General features: G+C 43.3%; 1 protein-coding gene and 1 long non-coding RNA gene across 3 annotated transcripts in view; one reads left to right on the top strand and one right to left on the bottom strand.

Moving 5' to 3' along the window:
- Positions 1-4,752: 4,752 nt before the first annotated feature.
- Positions 4,753-21,232, top strand: CDCP2 (CUB domain containing protein 2). The gene is made up of 5 exons (XM_077333664.1): positions 4,753-5,061; positions 7,789-8,130; positions 11,717-12,070; positions 16,559-16,737; positions 20,071-21,232. The coding sequence occupies exons 1-5, from the start codon at positions 4,803-4,805 to the stop codon at positions 20,386-20,388; spliced, it is 1,452 nt and encodes a 483-aa protein (XP_077189779.1). The 5' UTR covers positions 4,753-4,802; the 3' UTR covers positions 20,389-21,232.
- The window catches only part of LOC143835652 (uncharacterized), a 29,101-nt gene continuing 17,924 nt past the window's right edge, over positions 11,704-22,880 (bottom strand). For both annotated transcript variants that reach the window (XR_013230299.1, XR_013230298.1), the window contains exons 2-5: positions 19,929-19,975; positions 16,469-16,629; positions 12,631-12,695; positions 11,704-12,109 (exon numbers count right to left, since the gene is read on the bottom strand). This is a non-coding gene — a long non-coding RNA (uncharacterized LOC143835652). The remainder of the gene's footprint in view (positions 12,110-12,630; positions 12,696-16,468; positions 16,630-19,928; positions 19,976-22,880) is intronic.

The following is a 22,880-nucleotide window of genomic DNA, read 5'->3' on the forward strand; positions in this document are numbered from 1 at the left end:
TTAGGACAGCGTTCTGTCCTTCTATGCATAACCTGTATACTATAAATTCCTGAGAGCATCAGTGTATGTGGGTGGTGAGCGGTGGGGCATGTGACATAAATCAGTTAATTGATCCTGCCTACCATATAATAATACCTGAATGACTTGTGACCAAATTAAGTTCTATAATGATTTGTAGCAAAAACAGTTTAAAAAAATAAATTTGGATCCATAAAGTCTATCACCTGGCAATGCAAGCACAATAAATGTAGCGTAAATCAATGGATTTTGACTGGAGGAAGTGTGACTGTGTTAAGTTCTCCCAGCCTTCTCTATTCTAGTCCTTTTCAGATCTTAAAATCATGCTTCATGTGAGCCTGCCAGCAGTACATAACAGGAGCACTTGATATGTACAGCTGCCATGCTGTATGAATAGTAGCAACAGTGGTATACATTGTCCCTGTTCAGATAACATGGCAGCCACATATATTGGGAAGGCCTGCAGGTAGTGTGCACCCCTGTTTCCACATAGTGGGGGTAGGCTCCCAGGAAGCATGATTGCAATGTTTGAAAACGTCTGCTCTGAATCCCAAATCTTATGCTATGAGATTAGAAGTGTGAAATGCCCACCTAGAGTGGCCAACTTTGTACAATTCCTATGACAGCCCTCTGCCATGTAGATATTAAGCAAATGCTCGGTTTCTATATGTCAGGCTGCTGTTAAAGAAAAATAGGTATCAACCTTCACATCCATTCTTGGGCCCATTCCGCACAGGATTAGGGTAGCAGGAGTGTGGCAAATTGTAATCGCTACTAAAATGCAGTTATGCACAATGTTGTACACAATCTGCCACACTCCTGAAACCGATCAGCAAAAAGCACTTCGTTGTAGCGCTTCCAGGGAAATCCCAAAAAGTTGATTCACCCTCTGGAAAGCGCTACTCTCTTGCAACCAATCTGCAACACTAGCGAAAAAGTTCTGTGCATTACCATTGTTGCGATTTCAGCAAAGTCCCTCCCCCTGGCTCTCTCCTTTGATCTTCCGGCAAAGCGATCGCCGACTGCAGCCAGAGCGAGCAGAGAGCAATGAACTGGCGAGCCTTCATTCACTCAGCAAGGCTTCTCCGGCTGCAGTCCCTCCACAGAGCTGCTTTAAAGCTCGCCTCTAGTCACCAAGTACAACACAGCCCCGTTTGCAAGTTCCGTTTATTTTTGGCCGAAAATCACGCCCGTGCACGGGGGGGGGGATTTTTTTTTCACTCGAGGGAGCATGGCAACGATGAATCGCCAGCTCATACACCACCTGCCAGCTAGATGGGTCTCTCCGTTGCAACGCATCAACGTAGATTCGTTGCAACGTGTTTTTTTTTAAACCTGTCTTAAAGGGAAAGGGGCTTTTCGGGAGCATGATAACAGCCGCCCATTGGCTGTTCGTTTGAGTGACAGCCAGGGGCGGGACAAAGCACAGGAAAAATCGCTTCCTGGCTAGCGATTTTTGGCGAGACTGGAAACCTGTGGGAAACGATTGCAACGCTACTGAATTCAACTACAAAGGCAGGTATGCATAACGCCGAATTCCACTATTTTAAATTTCAGAATTGCTTACTGTAAACAATTGGCCACATTGATTCTTGTGCGGAATGGGCCTTGGAGTTGGACTCTCAGGTTTGTGGACTTGTGCATTGTATCCAGTGCTCATTACAAGCATCCAGATAACCAATCCCAGAAAAGGCTCATGCTATAGACTGTTTGACAATAATTTCTGTCCTGAATAGCACTGTTGTCTTTAATATGGCTTAATTCCTCAACCTCTACAAATCAATTCTTCATTCTTCTTTCTTTTGTCAACAACTGGATTCAAGCAGCAGGTTGCATATTTTAATTCAAACTAATTCCCCAGATGTATTTCCATGAAAAATCTAAAATTCCTGATTTGGCTGCCTGTCTTGCATGGTGAACTAAATTATTTTCATGAACCCCTCAGGGCATATTGTCAGCACAGGCTTAGAGCAGTTATCCACCATATCCCCACCATTAATATTGCTTCCAAATATAGTGTATTGACAAGGTTCCTGGTAAAGTGTAAATCCCAGGGACATTTGATCCAGATCGTTAAAACCAAGTGAAGGAAGCAAAGAACAGATCAGGTTACTAATTCAAACAAGCAATGAATTATTCATTCCATTATTAATTCGACAGGCCTCCAGCTATTTTTCCCCTCTCCGATAGGCTGCATTGAGAATACTTTTGCTATTTTCTGGCACAAGGTCCATTTGTCTCTTCATAGCTGTGTCAAAGGATGCAGTGGATGCTTCTCAAACATCTTGTCACTTTAACTTTCTTGTGCACAACGAATGGGATAAGCGCCAATAAAGGTAAGGTAGGGCTTTGGGGGGCTGTGTTCTGGGTCAGCTCAGAAGGCTGTGCTTAATTTTAAAATGGAATCTCCTTGCTTTGTTTCCTGTGCTCAGCTTTAGCGCACTGGAGTGCACTATAATGCTTCTTTCACAGATTCCAGTGGTCTGCTCAGTGTAAACACTTTACATATCTCTAAAACCAGGACTTACAGATGTGTTGTAAATATATTTGCCCTGACCCACGCAATTATGTGCAATTGGTTTGGCACATGGATCCTTTCAACATGTAAACTTGCCCAGTTAATTAAATGAAGGGTATGGGATCCAAGTGTGATGAGGAAACGTACATACTGACAAGTGTCCTACATTGGAATGAAGAAAGAAGCTCTATATGCACACTTAAACTATCATATCCATAAGAATTCCTATGTTCAGGGTGGTAGATTGCAAGCCTCAAGTCACATAATCCAGTCTAGAGCACTCCTAATAAGGATAGCAATTTGCATTCAAAGAACAATCAGCAGAGCTCCACTTGTGGAATGGATCTGTCCGGCTTCTTCCTGTCTTCTACAGCTTCCTTTATCACCAAACATCCCCCCTTCTTTATTGCTGTGGGTTCACCAGGAATGGCCTGGTCTATGGTACAGGGGCTGTAACTTCAGCAGGAAACTGGCATCTCCCTCCTGTCCTTTCCACTGTCCAAGTGGAAAGAAGCAGCTTCCATTCATGGAAGGGCTCCTCAGGTCCAGCTCAGTGAATACGAAGATACAGTTTGAAGAGGGAGGCCAAAGATTCACTGATTTTAATTGGTAGATCAAGATGGGTAGCTGTGTTAGTGGGTCTGTAGCAGCAGAAAAGAGCAAGAGTCCAGGAGCACCTCGAGGGACTCATGCTGACTCAGTATGAGTAGGGATATGGGGAAGCGACCAGAAGCTTTTAGAGCTATGTTATGTTGCAGCATGTTGTGCAGCATTTTCTTGGGGGAAGAAGTTTATTTGGAGGGTTTTACCCAGTATTTGAATTTGAGATTGTAAGCTCCCTTGAACTATCGGGAAAGGCAGGATATAAATATTTAAATAAATGAATGAGCAATGTGCTGTCGAATTGCAACCGACTCTTGTCAGCCCCATCAGCAGGGTGTTCAAGGCAAGAAAGCAGCAGAGGCGACTTGCCCTTTGCCTCCCGCTGCATGGCAACCCGTCTTCCTTGGGGGCCTCCCATCCGAGAGCCACCCATTGCCAGCTGTGCTTAGCTTGCTAGCTCCAAGGAGCTTGAGCGACAGTGGGCTATTGAGGCTGCTATTTAGATAAGTACACAAACAAAATATAATTTTTACCATGTAAGTTTTACCAGTTTTTGATTTATTGCTATAGACCTTCAAACATGCTATGGATAACTAGCAAGCCAGCTGAGCATACTTCAAAACAGAGCCAAGCTGCACGTTATTATTTCTAATGTATTGTGTCTGAGTTCTCCAACCCAACTTGACTCACATAAGCAGCAATGGAACTTGTTTCCCAAGTGAATAGGACCCTGATTTGGATCTGGACTGCAGCACCGAAGGAGAAGGACTCTCCCTTGTGCCATTTTCCCATCCCCAAAGACTCCAACTCCCCCATTAGGGAGGTACATGTGTAGTCCACCAATGGGGGAAATACTCTGATACATCATCATGGCCAACAGCTGCTAATATATCTTTGCCCCATGTCTAGTCCTCTTCTAAAGGTATATAGTGTTCATCGCTACACCCTGGGAGAGTGAATTCCATATTGGTTATCTATTGTGCAAAGGAGTCCTTCAAGCAGGTGCCCATAAAACTAGCCTTCTAAACTAGATAGTCCAGGCTAGGCCACTCCTGTCAGATCTATAAGGCTAAGTATGGTTAACCATGATTAGTACTTGGCTGGGAGACCAAGGAAGTCTAGGGTCACTGTGAAGAGCCAGTAGTAAAGCACCTTTGTTCATCTCTTGCCTTCAGAAAAGCTGCAGAGTCACCTTAAGAGAGCCAGCATGATGTTGTGATTAGGAGTGTGGACTTCTAATCTGGCTTGCTGGGTTCGATTCTGCACTCCCCCACATGCAGCCAGCTGGGTGACCTTGGGCTCGCCACAGCACTGATAAAGCTGTTCTGATCAAGCTGTAATATCATGGCTTTCTCAGCCTCACCTGCCTCACAGGGTGTCTGTTGTGGGGAGAGGAAAGGGAAGGTGACTGTAAGCCGCTTTGAGACTCCTTTGGGTAGAGAAAAGCAGCATATAAGAACCAACACTACTTCTTCTTCTTAAGTCAACTGTAACTTGGTGGCTCTTACCACCACCACTCTGCCTTATGGATTGACAAAGATAGGTTACTTTTCCAATGTTTGCACTTTCTACAGGTATTAAATGTGGTGGTGTTCTCTCCACACCATACGGCAATATCTCAAGTCCAAATTTCCCTGGATTCTACCCATACGACACAGACTGCATGTGGCTCATAGTGGTAACAGAAGGATCCTCTGTTCTGCTGACTTTCCATCACTTTGATCTGGAATACCATGACAGCTGTGAATATGACTACCTCAAGGTCTACAATGGTGTTTCAGAAGACAAAGGAAATCTCCTAGGCAAATTCTGTGGCACAAATGTTCCTCCACCATTTACCTCATCCTGGAATGTCATGACCATAATCTTTCACTCAGATAAGCATGTGGCAAGCCAAGGATTTTCTGCAGTTTACCAAAAAGGTTAGAATTCTCATCAGCATGAATTTCCCCCAAAGGTTGCCATGTCATACAGTGGTAGATCCAAAGATGGCTAGACAGCCATCTGACGGAGAGGCTGAATCTGTGAAGGCTTAAAGGGTTGGCAGGTTACAGTGGATGAGCGACAGGATTGTGAGTATATTGCATAGTGCAGGGGGTTGGACTAGATGACCCATGAGGTCCCTTCCAACTCTATTCTATGATTCTATGATTCTAGAGGAGAGGGGAGGGGAAATACCCCTTCTGTTTGGAGCCACAAAAGACCACCACAGCTATATATAGGCAAATTATGCCAAATTAAGAGACTGTAGAGAATGAGCTAGTATGGGTAAAATGAAAATAAAGTCATGTTCAGAAAAAGCAAACAATGCATGGTAGCAGACTGAGATATGGTGCTGCGTATCTGGCAGTGGCTTGGACTAGGAACAGTGAGACCCAGGCTCAGAAATGCCCACTCTGCCTTGAAGCTAATTGGGAGATCCTGGACCAGTCATGACCTCAATCTAACCTCCTGCACAGGTATGTTATGAAGACAAAAGTGTAAAAGCAAGAAAATAATTGCCCTGGGCTCTTTGGAGAAAGAATGTGTTAAAATATACAGACAATTATTTTTGATTATAACTTCATTACACTTTCTTAGAATTGTTTGTAATTGGGACTGAGGATTAGGATGCTCCAGAAAATATGGGATTTGAGGAGGAATTTCAAGAGGTGGTGATGTTGCATATCTCTGGATGGTGAGGGAGAATGAAAAAAATACAGCAATTTTTTTAGCAAGGCCCCGCATTAAATAATCTGGAAACCAAATGGAATGTCACACATTGACAAATGGCAACATAACTTTTTTTTTTTAATAGGGCGCAAAATCTCTGCTCTTATTTGGTCCTTGATCCAACTCCTCTTATAGATTTTTTTAAAGACTCTCTTGAAATGTAGTTTAAATCTTGCTTAGCAGTCACTTTTGGAATCCAGATTTCCAGTGCATTTGAAAGTCATCGATATAGAGCAGCCAGGGTTTGGTTTTGTTTTTCCAGATTCCCCTTGGCTCGACTCCAGAGCGGTCCCATGCAAATGGTATCCTTGGGTGCTCAAGGTTTATTTGCTTATTCTTGGTGATGTCGAGGAAACAATGCACTTGGATTAGAACTGCAAATGTATTTTCTTTTCCCTTGTCAGGAGTGTTTCCTGAACACTCATCCAGGAATTCAGGAGTAACGTTGGGTTCTTTCTGTCTCTGGGGCCAGCAGCCGCAGGAAGGGGGTTGCAAGCCGACTCTCTCTTTCCAGTTTTATTGCTTCTTTGAGAATGCCTTGGCCTAATTGAAAGCAGAAATTGACCTAACAATGGGAACTCAGGCTGTGATCTGCAAACCATTTTCTATGTAGTAAACCCTGTTGACTTCAGTAAGACAGTTCCAGAGAAAGGCATTTGACAGCTTCCTCCACCGAGAAGCACATAAGCCTCTTGCTTTTGTTAACAGAACTTTGCTTTAGAAAACTAGGGGGGGATTTACCAGGGTTTCTCAAAATTCATGAATCTGAAACCCCTCCCTCTCATTCAGGTCTTTGCAACATGGAAAAATGATTGCCCTACAGGTACATATAGCGCTGTCTTAAACACACCACCTATTTCTCTCTCCTGCTTCCCCTGCAATTTGAGGGCCCTACGTTACAAAACTCTATGTTCCTTTAGAATAATCTTGGTGGGATCTACGCATCTATCAACTGATTGATTATCATGCTGAAAATCCACCTTTTCTCTAAGAAGCTGAGGGAGGAATATGTTGAGTTACGGGCAGACTCCTGTCTATCCCTTTTTCAACACTGATAAAATATACCCTATAGAAAACGAATGCAGGAATGACCCTGGGCTTATCTTTCTTTCTACTGAACATGTGGTCTTACCTCACAGTGCAAATAGGTTATAGAAAAATTAGCTGAGATCACAGATTTGCCTTCCTACCCATGATTGGGGTACTAGCATTTGGCCACACACTGCTATTGTAGCACTCATTACCTAGTATATACAATATTTATTATTTATTAGCATTGTTTATTGTATGGATGTGTATGTAGTATAGCCAGGCAACAGATATTTGGAGGTGGTTTGCCATTGCCTGCCCCCATGTCACAACGCTGGCATTCCTTGGAGGTTGTCCTGGGCCAACCCTGCTTAGCTTCCAAGATCTCATGGGATCAGGCTTGCCTGGGCTAACCAATTAGTGGGCTGCTCAGGTCACATCTGACACCATAGCTAGCCTTGCAATAAAACAAAATTATGACAAGCAATGCAATAAAAACTAAAAACTAAATTAAGAAAATGGAATTATCACCTTATATCTGTATGCACTATCAAAAGTATTTGAAGCAAATGTCTTGTCGTTCACCATTGTAAGTCTTTATTTAGTTTCTTAAAGCTTTTAATCTGGTCATCTGCAAAAGTAACTCTCTTATTGACATATATCTTTTCAACATTTTTCAGGGAGGCATTCAGTTCCCGATGCAATTTATTGAGAAGGGATGCTGAAGGCAACAATGGAGAATCATTGGGCTATACACTCTCTGCTGTATTTCAACAGTTCCTTGTTTTGTTTTAGTTGTCTTGTTTAAATGGCAGGATGGAGAGCAGCAACATTGTTTTGTTCATCTTTTAGACTGTAAACTCTTTCTATGTGCTTTATTTTAACATGACATACTATCTTGCTTCCAGATGTCTGTGGAGGTGTGCTCACTGGTCTTTCTGGATCAATAACAAGCCCTGATTATCCGGAGAATTACCCAAACAATGCTGAATGCCTTTGGGTCATCCAGGCAACTTCAGATTCTGTCATCAAACTGGTTTTTGTTGACTTCAAAATGGAAAACAGTGAACAGTGCAATTTTGATTATGTGGCTATCTTTGATGGGCCTACCATGGGGGATACCCTTCTCAGTCACTACTGTGGGAATATGAAGCCTCCAGATGTAATCTCTTCCACGCATGAACTTCTGATTGTGTTCAAATCAGACTTTAACATTGCAGGTCGAGGTTTCAAGGCCTATTTCTTTTCAGGTATGTATAGAAATTATACTTTTACTGTAAGTAAAGATTAAGTAACCAGATGCCTGTAAGATTCTGTGGTATCTCCACTAGCACAGAAGATCATCCTAGGAAAAGGAGACAGATAGCCACTACCAGTCCCTAAAACACTAGATTTTGGACAAACCGAGAGATAAAACTTGACTTATAACTTCTTTTATTTGGATTAAACTTTCCACTTTTGTGAATGTTAAATTTTCTATGTTGAGCACAATCAAATTATTTTCTTTGACTGGTAGTGATACTCTAGAGTAGGGGTTCCCAAAGTGGGTGGGTACACACACACCCCAGGGCAGTAGAAGGATGCAGGGGGAATGAGGAAATTTTGGGCAGTAGGGGTACAGCAGTCTGAGAGCTCCTTTCCTTCTTCAGATTCTGTCCTTGACAGGCTCCATCCCAGATCTCCAGGAATTCATTTACCCAGGGATGACAACCCTTCCCCCAAAGTCTCCATCTTTGGGAGACTGGAAAAGCTTTCTCTTGCTTGTTCCTGGCCATGGGATTTTCCATTGCTTGCCTCTCTCTCTCTCTCTCTCTCTCTCTCTCTCTCTCTCTCCCCCCCCCCATCTGTCTTTCTCCCCAATGAGGACCCAAAGTGGCTTTTACAAATTATTTTTACAAAGAATTTATATAATTTTTCCAGACTAAAATATAGATGCTTCACAACAACCAAAAAAGAAGAGTAGGCAATATGGTATTTTGAATTTACAGTAGACCTGTAAATTTACAGCAGAAAAGAGATGTGTGTTCATGGGGGAGGGGGCAGGGATGTGGCCTGGGAGCCAATGAGGTGTCAGCCTGAAAAAGTTTGAGAACCACTGCTCTAGAGTCCCAGGCAGATACAGTCTTGTCAAACATCTACTATTTAGATGAAGGACTTCCAACCTGGGACCCTGGGGCTCCCTATATCATGCCTTACTGGACTCAGCCACAAGTTATTCCCAGCATTGCCATGAAAGCAGGGAACCAGCTGCTTTAATTGACCTGGGGGTGGAGTTCTTATGTAGTTACCATGCCCAGAAAAGGGAGTGGAGCCTGGAACCTATTCCTGCCTCAAACTGCCTCCTTTCTCTCCACCTCCCAGTCCTCCCCAGGCATGACAAGGAGGTGTGCCAGCTGACATCATTTCCCACATTTCAGGGCTCCTCAAAGCTTGAAGAATATTTCAGGGGCTCCTCCATAGTCAAAAGGTTGGAAAAGGCTGATCTAGCTCCTTTTAGCTGGTGACATTGGGAACTGAACCCAGGACCTTCTGCATAATAATAATGTCCTCTAGTATTAAGCCACATATATGTTCATAGTAAGTGAGACTTGACTCTAACATTAATTTTGTATAACAGAGTTATTCCCCCTTCCTCTGTTTTGCATGTTGAATACTCATTCTTAATGTAAACCCAAATGGTGAGGCTTGAGATTTACCACTTTCTGTAGAATTTCAGCTTTTGATTATGTGCCAGGAAGTGACGCATTGGCAAACTCAGTACAAGGATACTTTAATAACAGAAATGTTAATCACAGACAATGAATAAAGGATGTCAGCACATCCCAAATATCCTGGAGAATACCAGGGGAAAATCTGGGCATTCAGGGGAAAAGTTACAGCTCTCTAGGAATTGTACCACTTCAGAATGCTGGAGGGAGCTCCATATTTGAATACTACCTCTGCATGAAGCACAGTCACTTCCCAGATGGGCTAGCTTTCTAGGTGGGCTAGCTAGGATTCTTCTTAACCTGCATTCTAAAGAGGTACCATCAACACCTGTACCACGAGCATTTTCCCAAAAGTGATTCCACACACTAGTGTTTGCATTGCTGAAGGATTTCTTATCTGTTTCAAATCACAAAAGGAAAAGCAATGTTGTTGTTGTTGTCATTTAAATTTAGCATTACATTATAAATAAATAATTATAAATAAATAAACATTTCCCACAAAAATCTAACCTCTCACGAGATTAACACATTTCTGTTTTGAAGTCAGCCTTCTTCAGTGAAAGTCCTCTATTTCCTTTTGTCCCTTTGTTGGTTGACTACAGAGTGAAAGAAGTAATTAAGTTCCCCTTCCTCCAAGAGAACCAGATCTGAAAATTTACAATGAATTTATAAACAACTTAAGAAATGACCTGGCTGCAGGAGAGAACATGATGTAATAAATAAATTAAACATAAAAGAAAAGATGAAATTTTAAAGGAACAGCAGCCCGAGAAACTTCAGCATTTTTGCTCTTCACATGGGATAGCCTAGAGCTGCAATTGCGTATTAGATTTTAAACATCATCACAAATCAGGCCTGAAAAAAGACAGACATGGCCCAGAACATACTGAAATGCAACAGATCACCTATGATGTCATCTGCATTGTCCACAAGAATTGAGTGGAGAAATCATGGCAATTCCACACTAAATGGCTGCTGTGGAACCATCCCAAAGTGTCAATCATCACAAAGTCTGAATCATTACAGGGGGATTCTGTTGCAGGGTCTGGGCAGGTCTGTCCTCAAGAAATAGGCTGTCAGACATTTATCCAGTTGTTGTTTTCTGAGATAGCAAGGGCATAACTGGCAGCTGAAACATAGCACAGTTATTTTGTATGGCTGTACGGTCTGGGACTATGGCTCTTATGTGGAAGGAAGGAGGCCGAATATCAAATCGGGAATACTGAGGCAATTTTCTAGTCAGAAACAGTGAGGCAAAAGATAAAGGATACCTACACCAGACTGGAGATCAGTGCAGTTGAAGAATATAGTGCAGCTTTGAAGGTCCGATCAACCTGAGGTGTGGTGCAGAACACACTGATAAGAGCCCCGTATCAAACAGCCCAGTAGCGCAGTGTTATGATGGATTCTCATGTGTGCAGCTGACACTCAGGATTCTTCTGCACAGAGGTGAGAAAAGCCGCACGCACAAACCATGGAACCAGCAATTTACTACACTCAAACCATCGGGGATGACATCCACATCCACATCCTTGCCACTCTCACTGGTCCCTCCCCTTCCCTTTCTTATAAGACTCCATCAATCCACCCTTCCTGGCTGAGGCACTTAGTCGCGCCATTTTGGTGGCTGAGCTTAAAGCTGCCTTCTCACCAAGACTGGCTGTGGAAAGAGCTTCCACACTACACTTGACCTTAGCCAAAAGGCCAAGAAGCTTCCACACAGGAACTCTGCCCATAGCCACCTTGCTTTGCACTGTTTAAATCAGATCAACTGTTTGTTTTTCCTTTTGATCCATTTTTAAAAGGAGGTTTTGGGTGTCCCACAAATCATACTTGGAATGAACAGGATATCACCTGGAAGTTCCCCAAAACATGGAGGGGGGGGGGAGGCGTGCTGCTCTCAGCCTGTGCGGAAGCAGCCTCAGTAACAGTCGCCCAAAACAGAGTCACTTTCTGCTTTCGACCGCAAATAATGTGAGGCCACCAGTTGATTGCATGCCTGAAGGAACTTGCCAGGGGTTTCAGGGCAGAGGAAGATGTCAAGAAGCTCCTAAATAGTACCCAAAGAAACCAGAATTCATGCTTTGACTGCTTGATTTGTATTAAATTTGCTTTATTCTGTAACCAGGTGCATGTCAGGAGGTCTATACAGCTGTCAAAGGAAATTTTTCTAGTCCCGAATATCCCAACTCTTATCCCAACAATATTAAGTGCCACTGGACCATTCAGCTGCCCCCAGGATATCGAATCAAAGTCTTCTTCCTGGACTTGGATCTGGAAGGACGGAATAGTCTGACAGATGGTTGTGATTATGACCATCTGGCTGTGTTTGACGGAGGCACTGAGAAAGCGTCTCTTCTGGGGAAGTGGTGTGGGAGAGAAATACTGTCTCCTATTGTATCCAGTAGAAACAAACTGCTATTGGTCCTTCATACAGACCGGAATACAGCCAACCGAGGTTTCTCTGTGGCATATATTGGAGGTAAGGCTTGTAGTCAGATCTCTTCACCCAGCTTTCTTGCTGCATATATTTTAAAAAGAGAAGTAGAACAAGGTGACAAAAAATTAATTTCAGAAACACTAGTTACTCTATGTTATGTGAACAACACAGTCTGAACTGATAATACATGGAGGTGCACTAAATTTGCTAATGCTACTACCATTGGATAACTATGCAAAGCAATAGCTGGTGAGATAAGTAAGCTATTTTGCATGCAGTTTTCCAACAGGTCAGCTAGCTGTCAAGAGATTATGCTTTGTTTTAGGCAAAATATGGGCATGACTTCACATAAACATTGCACATTTAATTTTTAACAGCACACCCTTTCAAAAAACATGCCCCGATGTTCTTACTTGTCATAGTGATCTTCACCTAAAAAGATTACCTTAATCTCTTAAAATTAGAGCTGTGAGTGAGACCCATTGTGATTACTTGATGGGAAGTAAATAAATTGCCACTTATGCATGCTAATTAAATCACACCTTTTCTTCATACTGTATTTGGTATTTGCTGTTCTGCTTTCTTTTCTGAAGTACACTTACCCCGTTCTCCGTCTTTATTGCATAGGCTACTGAGACAAGAGAAAGGTAGATCAGACGAGAGCTATCTACAAAGAGATGAGAGGTTTTTTGCTAGCTGAGATAAGTAACATAGCTTTTCAAAAGCTTGCTTGAAGTGTAGTAAGGCTAGAACTTGCAAACACATCACAACAAAGTCATATCTCTACATATAAAGCATTTTAATTTTAAAGAAAATTTTAACAAAGTGGCTTAATTAAAATACCTTACATAAGCTTTATTTGAACCTGTAGGTTGAATATATTATTTGAGACCCAAAAACCTTGCAACGGGTTAGTTCTATGTGGCTCATGTGACAAACGGAGGGCTATAAATGCCAGTAGTACTTCTGGTCTTTCTTGTATTTTACAAACATGTCCTACCAGAGACCAAAACATTCTGCATTTTGGGTTAATAGGCATGTCCCACTCAAATTCAGGCAGATTCAGACTCAGGCAGCCATTTCTGAGATGTTTAGAAACACTACAAATTGCATTCAAGTAGTACAGTTTCCTTCAGTTTCTAAAGCATTTTATTGATTTATCCTCCAACATGGTATAGTGGTTAGAGTGCCAGACTACAATCTGGAAGACTCAGGGCCATTTCGCACCGGGATCCATGTTGCAAATTGTTTTCGGAACGAAAAATCGCCATTTTAAATAGTGGAATTCGTCGTTATGCATACCTGCCTTTGTAGTGGAATCCAGTTGCGTTTCTATCGTTTCCCACAGGGTTCCGGTCTCGGCAAAAATCGCTACCCAGGAAGCGATATTGCTGAGCTGTGTCCCGCCCCTGGCCGTCAAGCAGCGGCCATTATCATGCGCCCAAACAGCCCCTTTCCCTTTAAGGAAGGTTTTTTTAAAAAAAACCCACGTTACAACGAATCTGCGTTGATTCGTTGCAACGGAGAGACCCATCCAGCTAGCAGGTGGTGTTTGAGCTGCCGTTTCATCATTGCCACGCTCCCCCCGAATGAAAAAAAAAATCCCCCCCCTCACGGGCACGATTTTCGGCCAAAAATAGTATGAAAAATAAAGGGAAAATAAACCAGCAAACGGGCCTCTGTGTTGCTTGTGCTTGGTGACTTTAAACAGAGGGACTGCAGCCGGGGAAGCCTTGCTGGGCAAACGAAGGCTTGCCGGTGCGTTGATCTCCGCCCGCTCGGAGAAAAAAAATGGCGATCGCTTCACCGGAAGATCAGAGGAGAGAGCCAGGGGGAGGGACTTTGCAGAAACCGCAACAATGGTAACGCACAGAACTTTTCCGCTAGTGTTGCAGATTGGTTGCAGGAGTGTAGCGCTTTCCGGAGGGTGAATCCACTTTTGGGGATTTCCCTGAAAGCGCTACAATGAAGCGCTTTTTGCAGATCAGTTTCAGGAGTGTTGCAGATTGTCAACGACGTTGTGCATAATGGCAAAACTGTAGCGATTTCAATTAATAACCATTGTGCTATTTTGGACAAATATGGAATGGCCCCCAGATTCAAATCCCCACACTCCCCATTGTGTGACTTTGGGTCCCCGCTGGGGATGCTTCTGTCCTAATAAGAACTGGCGCCATGTATAACTTTTTTATGGTTACTTCCCATAGCTATGGTTGCCACTGAGAATACACAGGCATTTACAGCAGCAAGGGATTATAAACACAACTGGATTACCCATACTTTCTTTGAATTAGTCCCACACAGCTGCCAGATCCCCTAACGACAGTCTTTCTGTTAAAACAACAAAAACAGGTAATTGCTCTTTCAACTCATCAGTACAGAAACTAGCTTTCTTCAGTACTCAACTGCTTACTGCCTTTTCCTTTCCTCTTCTCTCTGTGACCATTTGAGACCCTTTCTTGGCTTCTTGGTATACTTAGCGCTTTCAAGATCCATCTCTAGGCCATTCCGCACCGGGATCCATGTTGCAAATTGTTTGCGGGATGAAAAATCGCCATTTTAAATAGTGGAATTCGTCGTTATGCATACCTGCCTTTGTAGTGGAATCCAGTTGCGTTTCTATCGTTTCCCACAGGGTTCCGGTCTCGGCAAAAATTGCTAGCCAGGAAGCGATATTGCCGAGCTTGTCCCGCCCCTGGCAGTCAAGCAGCCAATGGGCGGCCATTATCATGCTCCCAAACAGCCCCTTTCCCTTTAAGGAAAGTTAAAAAAAAAAAAACACCCGTTGCAACAAATCTGCGTTGATTCGTTGCAACGGAGAGACCCATCCAGCTAGCAGGTGGTGTTTGAGCTGCCGTTTCATCATTGCCACGCTCCCCCCGAGTGAAAAAAAAATCCCCCCCCTCACGGGCGCAATTTTCGGCCGAAAACAGTGTGAAAAATAAAGGGAAAATAAACCAGCAAACGGGCTTCTGTGTTGCTTGTGCTTAGTGACTTTAAACAGAGGGACTGCAGCCGGGGAAGCCTCGCTGGGTAAACAAAGGCTCGCCGGTGCGTTGATCTCCGCTCGCTCGGAGAAAAAAAATGGCAATCGCTTCACCGGAAGATCAGAGGAGAGAGCCAGGGGGAGGGACTTTGCAGAAACCGCAACAATGGTAACGCACAGAACTTTCCCGCTAGTGTTGCAGATTGGTTGCAGGAGTGTAGCGCTTTCCGGAGGGTGAATCCACTTTTTGGGATTTCCCTGAAAGTGCTACAACGAAGCGCTTTTTGCGGATCGGTTTCAGGAGTGTTGCAGATTGTCAACAACTTTGTGCATAACGGCAAAACTGTAGTGATTTCAATTAGTAACCATTGTGCTATTTTGGACAAATGCGGAACGGCTCTCTGAGTTCTCCTTCCATTCCTCATTTGGCTTCACCCAAACAGTGCCACAAATTCAACATGATCTGCTTCATCTATTGAAGGAATATACTACACAAGCTATCAGAAGGCCTGAAAACTTGAATACATAATTTCTCTCAGTTGCAGAACTCCAATTATAGAAGGTGTTCATAGAATCCTGGGGACTGAAATGGTGTTCTTAAACCCAACAATATAACATAAGAGCCTAGGCCAGGGGTAGTCAAACTGCAGCCCTCCAGATGTCCATGGACTACAATTTCCATGAGCTGGCAGAGGCTCATGGGAATTGTAATCCATGGACATCTGGAGGGCCACAGTTTGACTACCCCTGGCCTAGCCTGGTAGCACTAATTGCTGAGGACATCACGGCCCACAATTCAGTCCAAATCTTCAATGAAGTCCCATTAATTATGGAGGCTTTAATGACACGCCTACCTAGGTAACTATTCAAGAGGGCACTTGGGTAGGGTTGCCAACTCTGAAAAAGAAATTCTTGGGGATGGAACCTGGGCAGGGCAAGACTTGGGGAAAAGGAAGGACCTCAGTGTGGTATGATGCTTACAGGACATAATTAGGAGTTTTATCCCTTCCAAACAGCCATGTTCTCCAGGAAAAGTGGAGATCATTTGTAATTATGGGAGATCCCGAGACCCCACCTAGAGGCTAGCAACCCTAGCAGGCCAAGGCTAAAAGACAGACTCAGGCAAGAAAATGAAACTTTAGGTCTGGGGAATTCTAATAGAAAGTTTTGGTCTAAAATGAAATGGGTATAACCAATCCACATGAAGTACAAATGCTAATGCAGAGGAATGGCACGCAAGAAGCAAACAGCTTAATATTCCACCTTGGTTGACAAAGTGGCCTTGGAATCCATGGGGTACATGTGGGGATACTTGCACATGTTGGTCTTATTGCCTCGAGATTTGGGTCAAGTAGTTCTGTGTCCACACAAGATTTTAGAATACAGGGCATTATTTTTTCTTTAAATAGTGCTATGCCAGGCCAATTGACCAATGCCTGGATGAGGTTGCTTGCCTGGTTCTGGGGCTGCTGCTCTTTACCATTAGCCACTTGTAATTTTAGAGAAAGTTGAGTTCTTCCCATGTTTTGTTTCTCTTCTTGCAGTAGTCCCCATGAATGTCAGCTGCACACGGACAGAATTTCAGATCCAGATCCCTACACAATCAGTAGCCCAGCTGGAAAGAAATAAGATATATTTAGGGACTCCATCCTGCTCTGCTCAAGTTGTTGGCTTGAATTTCAGGATACATGCAAGGTTTGAAACTTGTGGTACGGAACCACAGGTAAGTGACATGGGTACCAAGACTATATTTACTCACACTATTCAGCCCTCTGAAGACTTTGCAGAGTGGGATTTACTTGCTTCTCTCTCTTGCTGCCACTTATTGCCCCACCCCATTTTGCTCATCAAGCAGGCTCACCCAAAACTTTCCTATCATCACAATAGGGTTGCTAATCCCTGGGTGGGAACTGGAGGTCTCCTGGAATTACAACTCATTCCCAGACTAAAGAGATCAGTTTCCCTGGAGATATATGGTTGCTCGAGTGGGTGGACTTTATGGTAAGCCCATTCGGTCATCTCCCTTCCCTGCTCACCCACCCCTGACTCCACTCCCAAATTTCCAGGAATTTCTCGACCTGAAGTTGACAATTCTATCCATACAGCAATTAACCCAGCTTTACTGTAATTTCCCCCCAAATGTTGGAGCCAAGTATGTTTTAGAAAGATCAGAGAAAAGCCAGAGAAGCCCTGGAGACACAGGATAAACCTTCACTTCCTAGAAACACTGAACCTAAGAAAGACAACCCATGTGGAAATGGCCTATTTAATACTTGAATATCATAAGAAACTGCAAGAACCGCACCCAATTATAATGGAAAAGCCATTACTAGGGGATAGTACACATGAGAAAAATGTTTCTTTTCTTAGGATCCTGGATATTCTGATGGGCAGGGCAGGTGAAGTATCAGAAAGAAGTATCTGCTAACTTTTAAGTGCCCTTTCACACTCATTTGACTAGCAGAAATATTGTATTTTTTTAAAAAAACTCAGAGCTACATGAAAGTGAAGACAGATCATGGTTGCCCTTCACTATTTTCTCTGCTTTCAGGATACTATCTCTCATGTTAGAATTACAGACTAGGGTCTAGATTCACCATTCAGCCATGAAATTCATGGGCTGACATAAGATTAATCTTTTATACCTGACCTATTTCCCATGATTGCGTTGAGCAGGGGGTTGGACTAGATGGCCTGTATGGCCCCTTCCAACTCTATGATTCTATGATTCTATGATTCTATGATAGTTGTAAGGATAAACAGGGAGGAGCAAACCTTGTACGCCACCATGAATTCTGTGAGAAAAGTTTTAAAAATGTGATAACTATAAAAATTGTCATTGGCAATGTTCTTTCTGTTTGTCATAAACTTAATGTCATAAACTCTGAAACAGTGGTCCGTAAACTGATGCCTGGGTGGAAATTTATAATACAAATGTCATTTTCTTTTGGTTACTGTGAATTGTATTCCATGTGATGTGATCCTTACTAAACATCTCCAGAAAGCCCACTGCAACTCAGCTGCATTTCTGAGGTAAAAACCTCACCTCCCCCACTCTGGATGCGGGCCTGGTAAAGCAATTTTTCTGAAACAAGTCATCCTGATAATAAAAATATATATGCACTGCTTCATATGGGAAACTCTAAGCTCTTTACTAAGCAAAATTCTTCCAGATGTCTGCCATGTGTTAGATTATCGTCAGATTGTGTGAGGAGAAAATGAGAGTAACCATGCAATCCTAAACAGAGTTACATGCTTCTAAATGCCCTGAAGACAATTTTAGAAGGAGGTAACTTTACTTAGGATTGCATGTCACCCACACGGTTTCCTCGAGTTTGGGTGCCTTTTCCTTCTAATTTCTGGAAAATATCCTCAACAAAATCTTTGATGTTCAGAGATCATAAACTTTGAAGTTGTTTAAATCATTTCAATGCAATCATCACAGATTGTATTGAAAGTTTTTTTAAGATTGATTGGTTGAGGTTCGACTGTTTAAATTGTTTTATGGGTTTTATTGGGGGTTTTATGCTTATTGTTAGCCGCCACGAGCCTTCATGGGAGTGGCGGGATAAATATATAATAAATAATATATATATTTTTAATGGTAACAAATACACTCAATAATTTAGAAGGTATCAGTTCCAAGACAGAGCTGGCTAGTCACTGGTACAACAGTGGCACTGCTGGTCTGTTCCCTAAAAGGTACTCACAGAGTCCAGGGACTAGGCAAATGCCCTAACAACAGAGCTGTAGGATGTCATAAGCATGCTACAAGCATGCCAGTACCCCCAGCAACAGTGCTGTTGCACCCAGAGGATGTCATCTGCAAAGGCAGATGGGAGGAACCAACCAACCATAGGGTGGTTGCCATAGAGAGCTGACACAAGTGAATGTGAGCAGAGGGGCAGGGAGAAGTGGGCCCACACACTACTGCCTATGGCATATACATCAACTTCTTAAAGGCACCGCCCCCCACAAAACAGGAGACAGGTAGCAGCACAAATTATAAGAGAAAGGCGACGTTACCATTCAGCACACTAGGAGCGATCCTAAGCAGGGCCACCTAGACCTAAGCCCCAGGCAAAGCAACAGGCCAGCCCCTCAAAAAAGGGGCATCAGGAAATCAAAGTGAACACAGTGCCAGCCATGGGTGCCTGGCAGTGTCCAGAGGTGCCTTCCACCACAATGGCCAACATGTACCCAGGTGCCTACCTCTGCACCTATTGCTAACTCCAAACATGTCCCCAGGCCCACCCCCTCCCCACCATTACAAGGGTTTACACTGAGTGTACAGTGCTGCAGCAGCATGTTCTGATCAAAGCATTCATTGGTTTACTGGTGTACAATGGCTGGGAATAGTATGGGATACATTCAAAATAAAAAGGATTCTTCAACTCATGATAACTCATCATCAGATCTAGCTTGCACTCATATTGTATTCTATTCGGATGGAATCTCCTGCATTTGTAATATTGGTGGAGGGTGGAAACTGAGCACAGCAAAAATGGTATGAGGGGATGCTTTACAGTTCTAGTGCTGTAAAAAGATTGTTCTATTTTGATGTTAGCACAGCAGTGAACAGTGTTTATGTTGCATGAAAATTCAGCATATTTCTGCTGCAATGCTTTATCTGTAAGCCTAAGAAGCTGTTATGGGCTATGTTGTCTCTCACAGACTAGCACAATTTATGACCCACCAAGCTAAGTGTTGTTTACCAGACATTTTATGGTGGCTTGCTAAGGATAGTTTCCAGTTTTCACTGGAACTGCAAAAACATGGAGAGTTGTCAGGATTGTGGATAATGTTCAGCTTGACAGTTCACAAACAAAGCAGATCTGGATTCTGTTGCATCCAGTGTTGTCATCTCATTGTTTAATTTTAAAATATTTTTAAGGATTAAAATAGAATTCATACCTTGCAGAGTTGAACAGTAATCCTGGCTGCTTTGGAAGCCTTTTCACCTATTGGTTAAGAAAATAAAAACAGCTCAAAGGTGACAGAGGTAGACAAGTAAAAATAAAGTATTTCTTTGCCTTTTCAACCCTTTATCATCCAGAAAAGAAATAACACATCTATGATCATCAGCATCCTGTATATTGACTTTTCGGATGGAAATCAGGAGGACATTCATCAGTATGAGGTGCAGTGTGAGCCTAAAAGGAAAGAGGCATCTGTGAATCTTATCTCCGGCTCTGATCCCTTTAGGCTGAGCCAGTATGCTGAGAACCTGGCAGAGTCCCAACCGCAGGGGGCCGAGGGGGCCGAAGTCTCTAAGAGCAAGAGTCAGGACACCAGCGACATTGTCTTTGTCAGCATCTGCATCCTTGCTGGTGTGCTCATGGTCATCGCTATTGTTGGGTTAGTCCTGCTCTAGGAGTCTCATGGCCGGATGTCACCAGTCACCAAAGGAACCTTTGCACTCCTTCCATAACTGCCACCTACATGTCTACACAAGTGGCAGTGCCCATCTGGCTTGACTCCCTCGCCAGCCTGACAGTCTGAATGGAACTCAACACGGAACGTGGTGTTTCTGCACAAGGTCACACTCGTAGATTATGTCTGCCCCAGCCCCCTTGTTAAATGGTGCTTCGTGTCATTCCATGTCCATTCCTCCCTCCTGGTACTAATTTTTGTATATACCGTACATCTTCTGGTAATTTGGGCCTTAGGTTCAAATTTTTAATTTTTTAAATTTAATTTAACCAAGAGGCCTCAGTTCCCACAGGTTCCTGACAACATGGTGCAACTGTTAGTAAGAAGACAGAGACTCCAAAGTTTTACTGATATGAATTAAATAGTTTGCTGGAAGACATCACTGTATAATATACAACAGAAACCAAAAGCATGCTGCATATTGAATCAGATGCATGATGCTGGAATACATATGAAAAAGGCATGGATACAAAATCATCAGGAAAATGCAGATAGCTACAAAAAACAATGCAAACAGGTCATAGTAAAACATACAGCACTAAACCCATAGAGAACACACTACTCCATAAAGGAAAAGGTAAAGGTATCCCCTGTGCAAACACTGGGTCATGTCTGACCCTGGGGGTGACGCCCTCCAGCGTTTTCATGGCAGACTCAATACAGGGTGGTTTGCCAGTGCCTTCCCCAGTCAACTCCATAGTGAAGAGATAAACCACAAACCTCATAAACACACTTGAAACAAAATGTCACAAATATGAGAGCAAACATTATACATATTAGCCAATTTAAATCTAAATGCTAAAGCATTAATTCCCCACCTCACCAATCTCCTGTCTTTCTCAGATTCCTAGCAAGCAAGTGGATGCAATTTCATAGCTGCCTGTCCAAGGATTTAGGCAGGTTGAACAGACAGGGCTCTGACTGGTTTGTGAGCCTCTCAAACTTCTTGAGGATTAGATGAGGAGGAGAAGGCAGGATAACCTTAACTAGAAAAGGCTGCTTCTGACCTGCAAAGAAAATCTGCTACCGTGTCACCAATCTCTCTCCCCCATACTTCTAACTCCACCTACCTTCTTCCCCATAATTCTCCTTCTGCCACCTACCCAGTCATTCTCACTCACTTCTTGCCCCCTACTTCCTGCCCCTCCCCAGCATCCTCCCCCACTGAGGCTCTTCCCCAAAGCCATTCTTGGTGCCAGAAGAGTCTCCCACCCATCGCTCTCTGTTACTTGTCTGGAGGAGTTCTGGGTGAGCCAGCAGACTCCCCCCCCTCCATAGCCACTCTCTGAAGTTCCCCTGGAACAGCTCCTGTGAGCCCACAGAGTTTCTCCCTCACCTCTCCTGGCGGCTTGTCCAGAGCTGCTCCAGGTGATCCACCAAGGAATGTTTCCGGGGAGGAACCACCAGGACTGTTAAAAGCAAGCGTCTTGAAGAGAAGAAGAAGAAGAGTTGGTTCTTATATGCCGCTTTTCCCTACCCGAAGGAGGCTCAAAGTGGCTTACAATCACCTTCCCATTCCTCTCCCCACAACAGACACCCTGTGGGGTGGGTGAGGCTGAGAGAGCCCTGATATTCCTGCTCGATCAGAACAGTTTTATCAGTGCCGTAACGAGCCCAAGGTCACCCAGCTGGTTGCATGTGGAGGAGCACAGAATCGAACCTGGCATGCCAGATTAGAAGTCTGCACTCCTAACCACTACACCAAACTGCTACCATTGCAGATTTTGGGTGCCTGAAAATAATCTTCTGCAGGACGCTTGGGAGACAAAACAGAATAAGTTGAATGGGAACATGCAAACGTTCAAGTTTGCTAGATTGTGTGAATGATCCCAAATTATTTATGGGTCAAAAGTGTGGGACACCCTCATTATTCTTCAGTATCCTTTAATCTAGCTGTAATTAGATGGCTGTGTGTCAGTCAAAACAATATCCCTCTCCTTTTGCTTGTGCAGCTTACCTTTTTATCACATAGGGTCTATCTGAGTGGTTTCTCTTGATTCCCCAGAGTGACCCATACAGACACCTCAAGTTTCTATCCAGCCACTTTCATCTTTATAGAAGGAAAATGTTTATTTTCAAAAGCTATACAGTAGAAAAATCCTGCTGTGGTCTAAGGCCACCATGGTTCAGGTCTCCAGAATGGGAGATTTAGTTGTTGTTAGGTTGTATTTTAAAGGAAACTTCTTCCTGAATGCAGAAGAAGGATGACAACACCAGTAATAGTTTCAGAATGCTCTCATATTTCCGGTTTCATCTGTAGTATTATCAGCAGATTGTGAGCGTTTCCTCAAACATATCTGTTCAGGAACACTTGCATAAATCATATTCATAAATGCACATAGTATCAAGAGAACAAATTCCCATCTACGAATGAGGCAAGCACAAGTAAGACAAGCTACTGCCAGGATTCTTGGCATACTTTTGATTCATGAA

Source organism: Paroedura picta, chromosome 4 (genome assembly GCF_049243985.1).
Source record: "Paroedura picta isolate Pp20150507F chromosome 4, Ppicta_v3.0, whole genome shotgun sequence".
NCBI lineage: Eukaryota > Metazoa > Chordata > Lepidosauria > Squamata > Gekkonidae > Paroedura > Paroedura picta.

Bases quoted from the DNA above. Each gene is read 5' to 3' on its own strand.
- CDCP2 (XM_077333664.1), top strand. From the start codon at position 4,803: ATGTGGCTCATAGTGGTAACAGAAGGATCCTCTGTTCTGCTGACTTTC. The intron at 8,131-11,716 runs GTATGTATAGAA...TTCTGTAACCAG, and splicing joins CAAGGCCTATTTCTTTTCAG to GTGCATGTCAGGAGGTCTAT. The intron at 12,071-16,558 runs GTAAGGCTTGTA...CTCTTCTTGCAG, and splicing joins CTCTGTGGCATATATTGGAG to TAGTCCCCATGAATGTCAGC.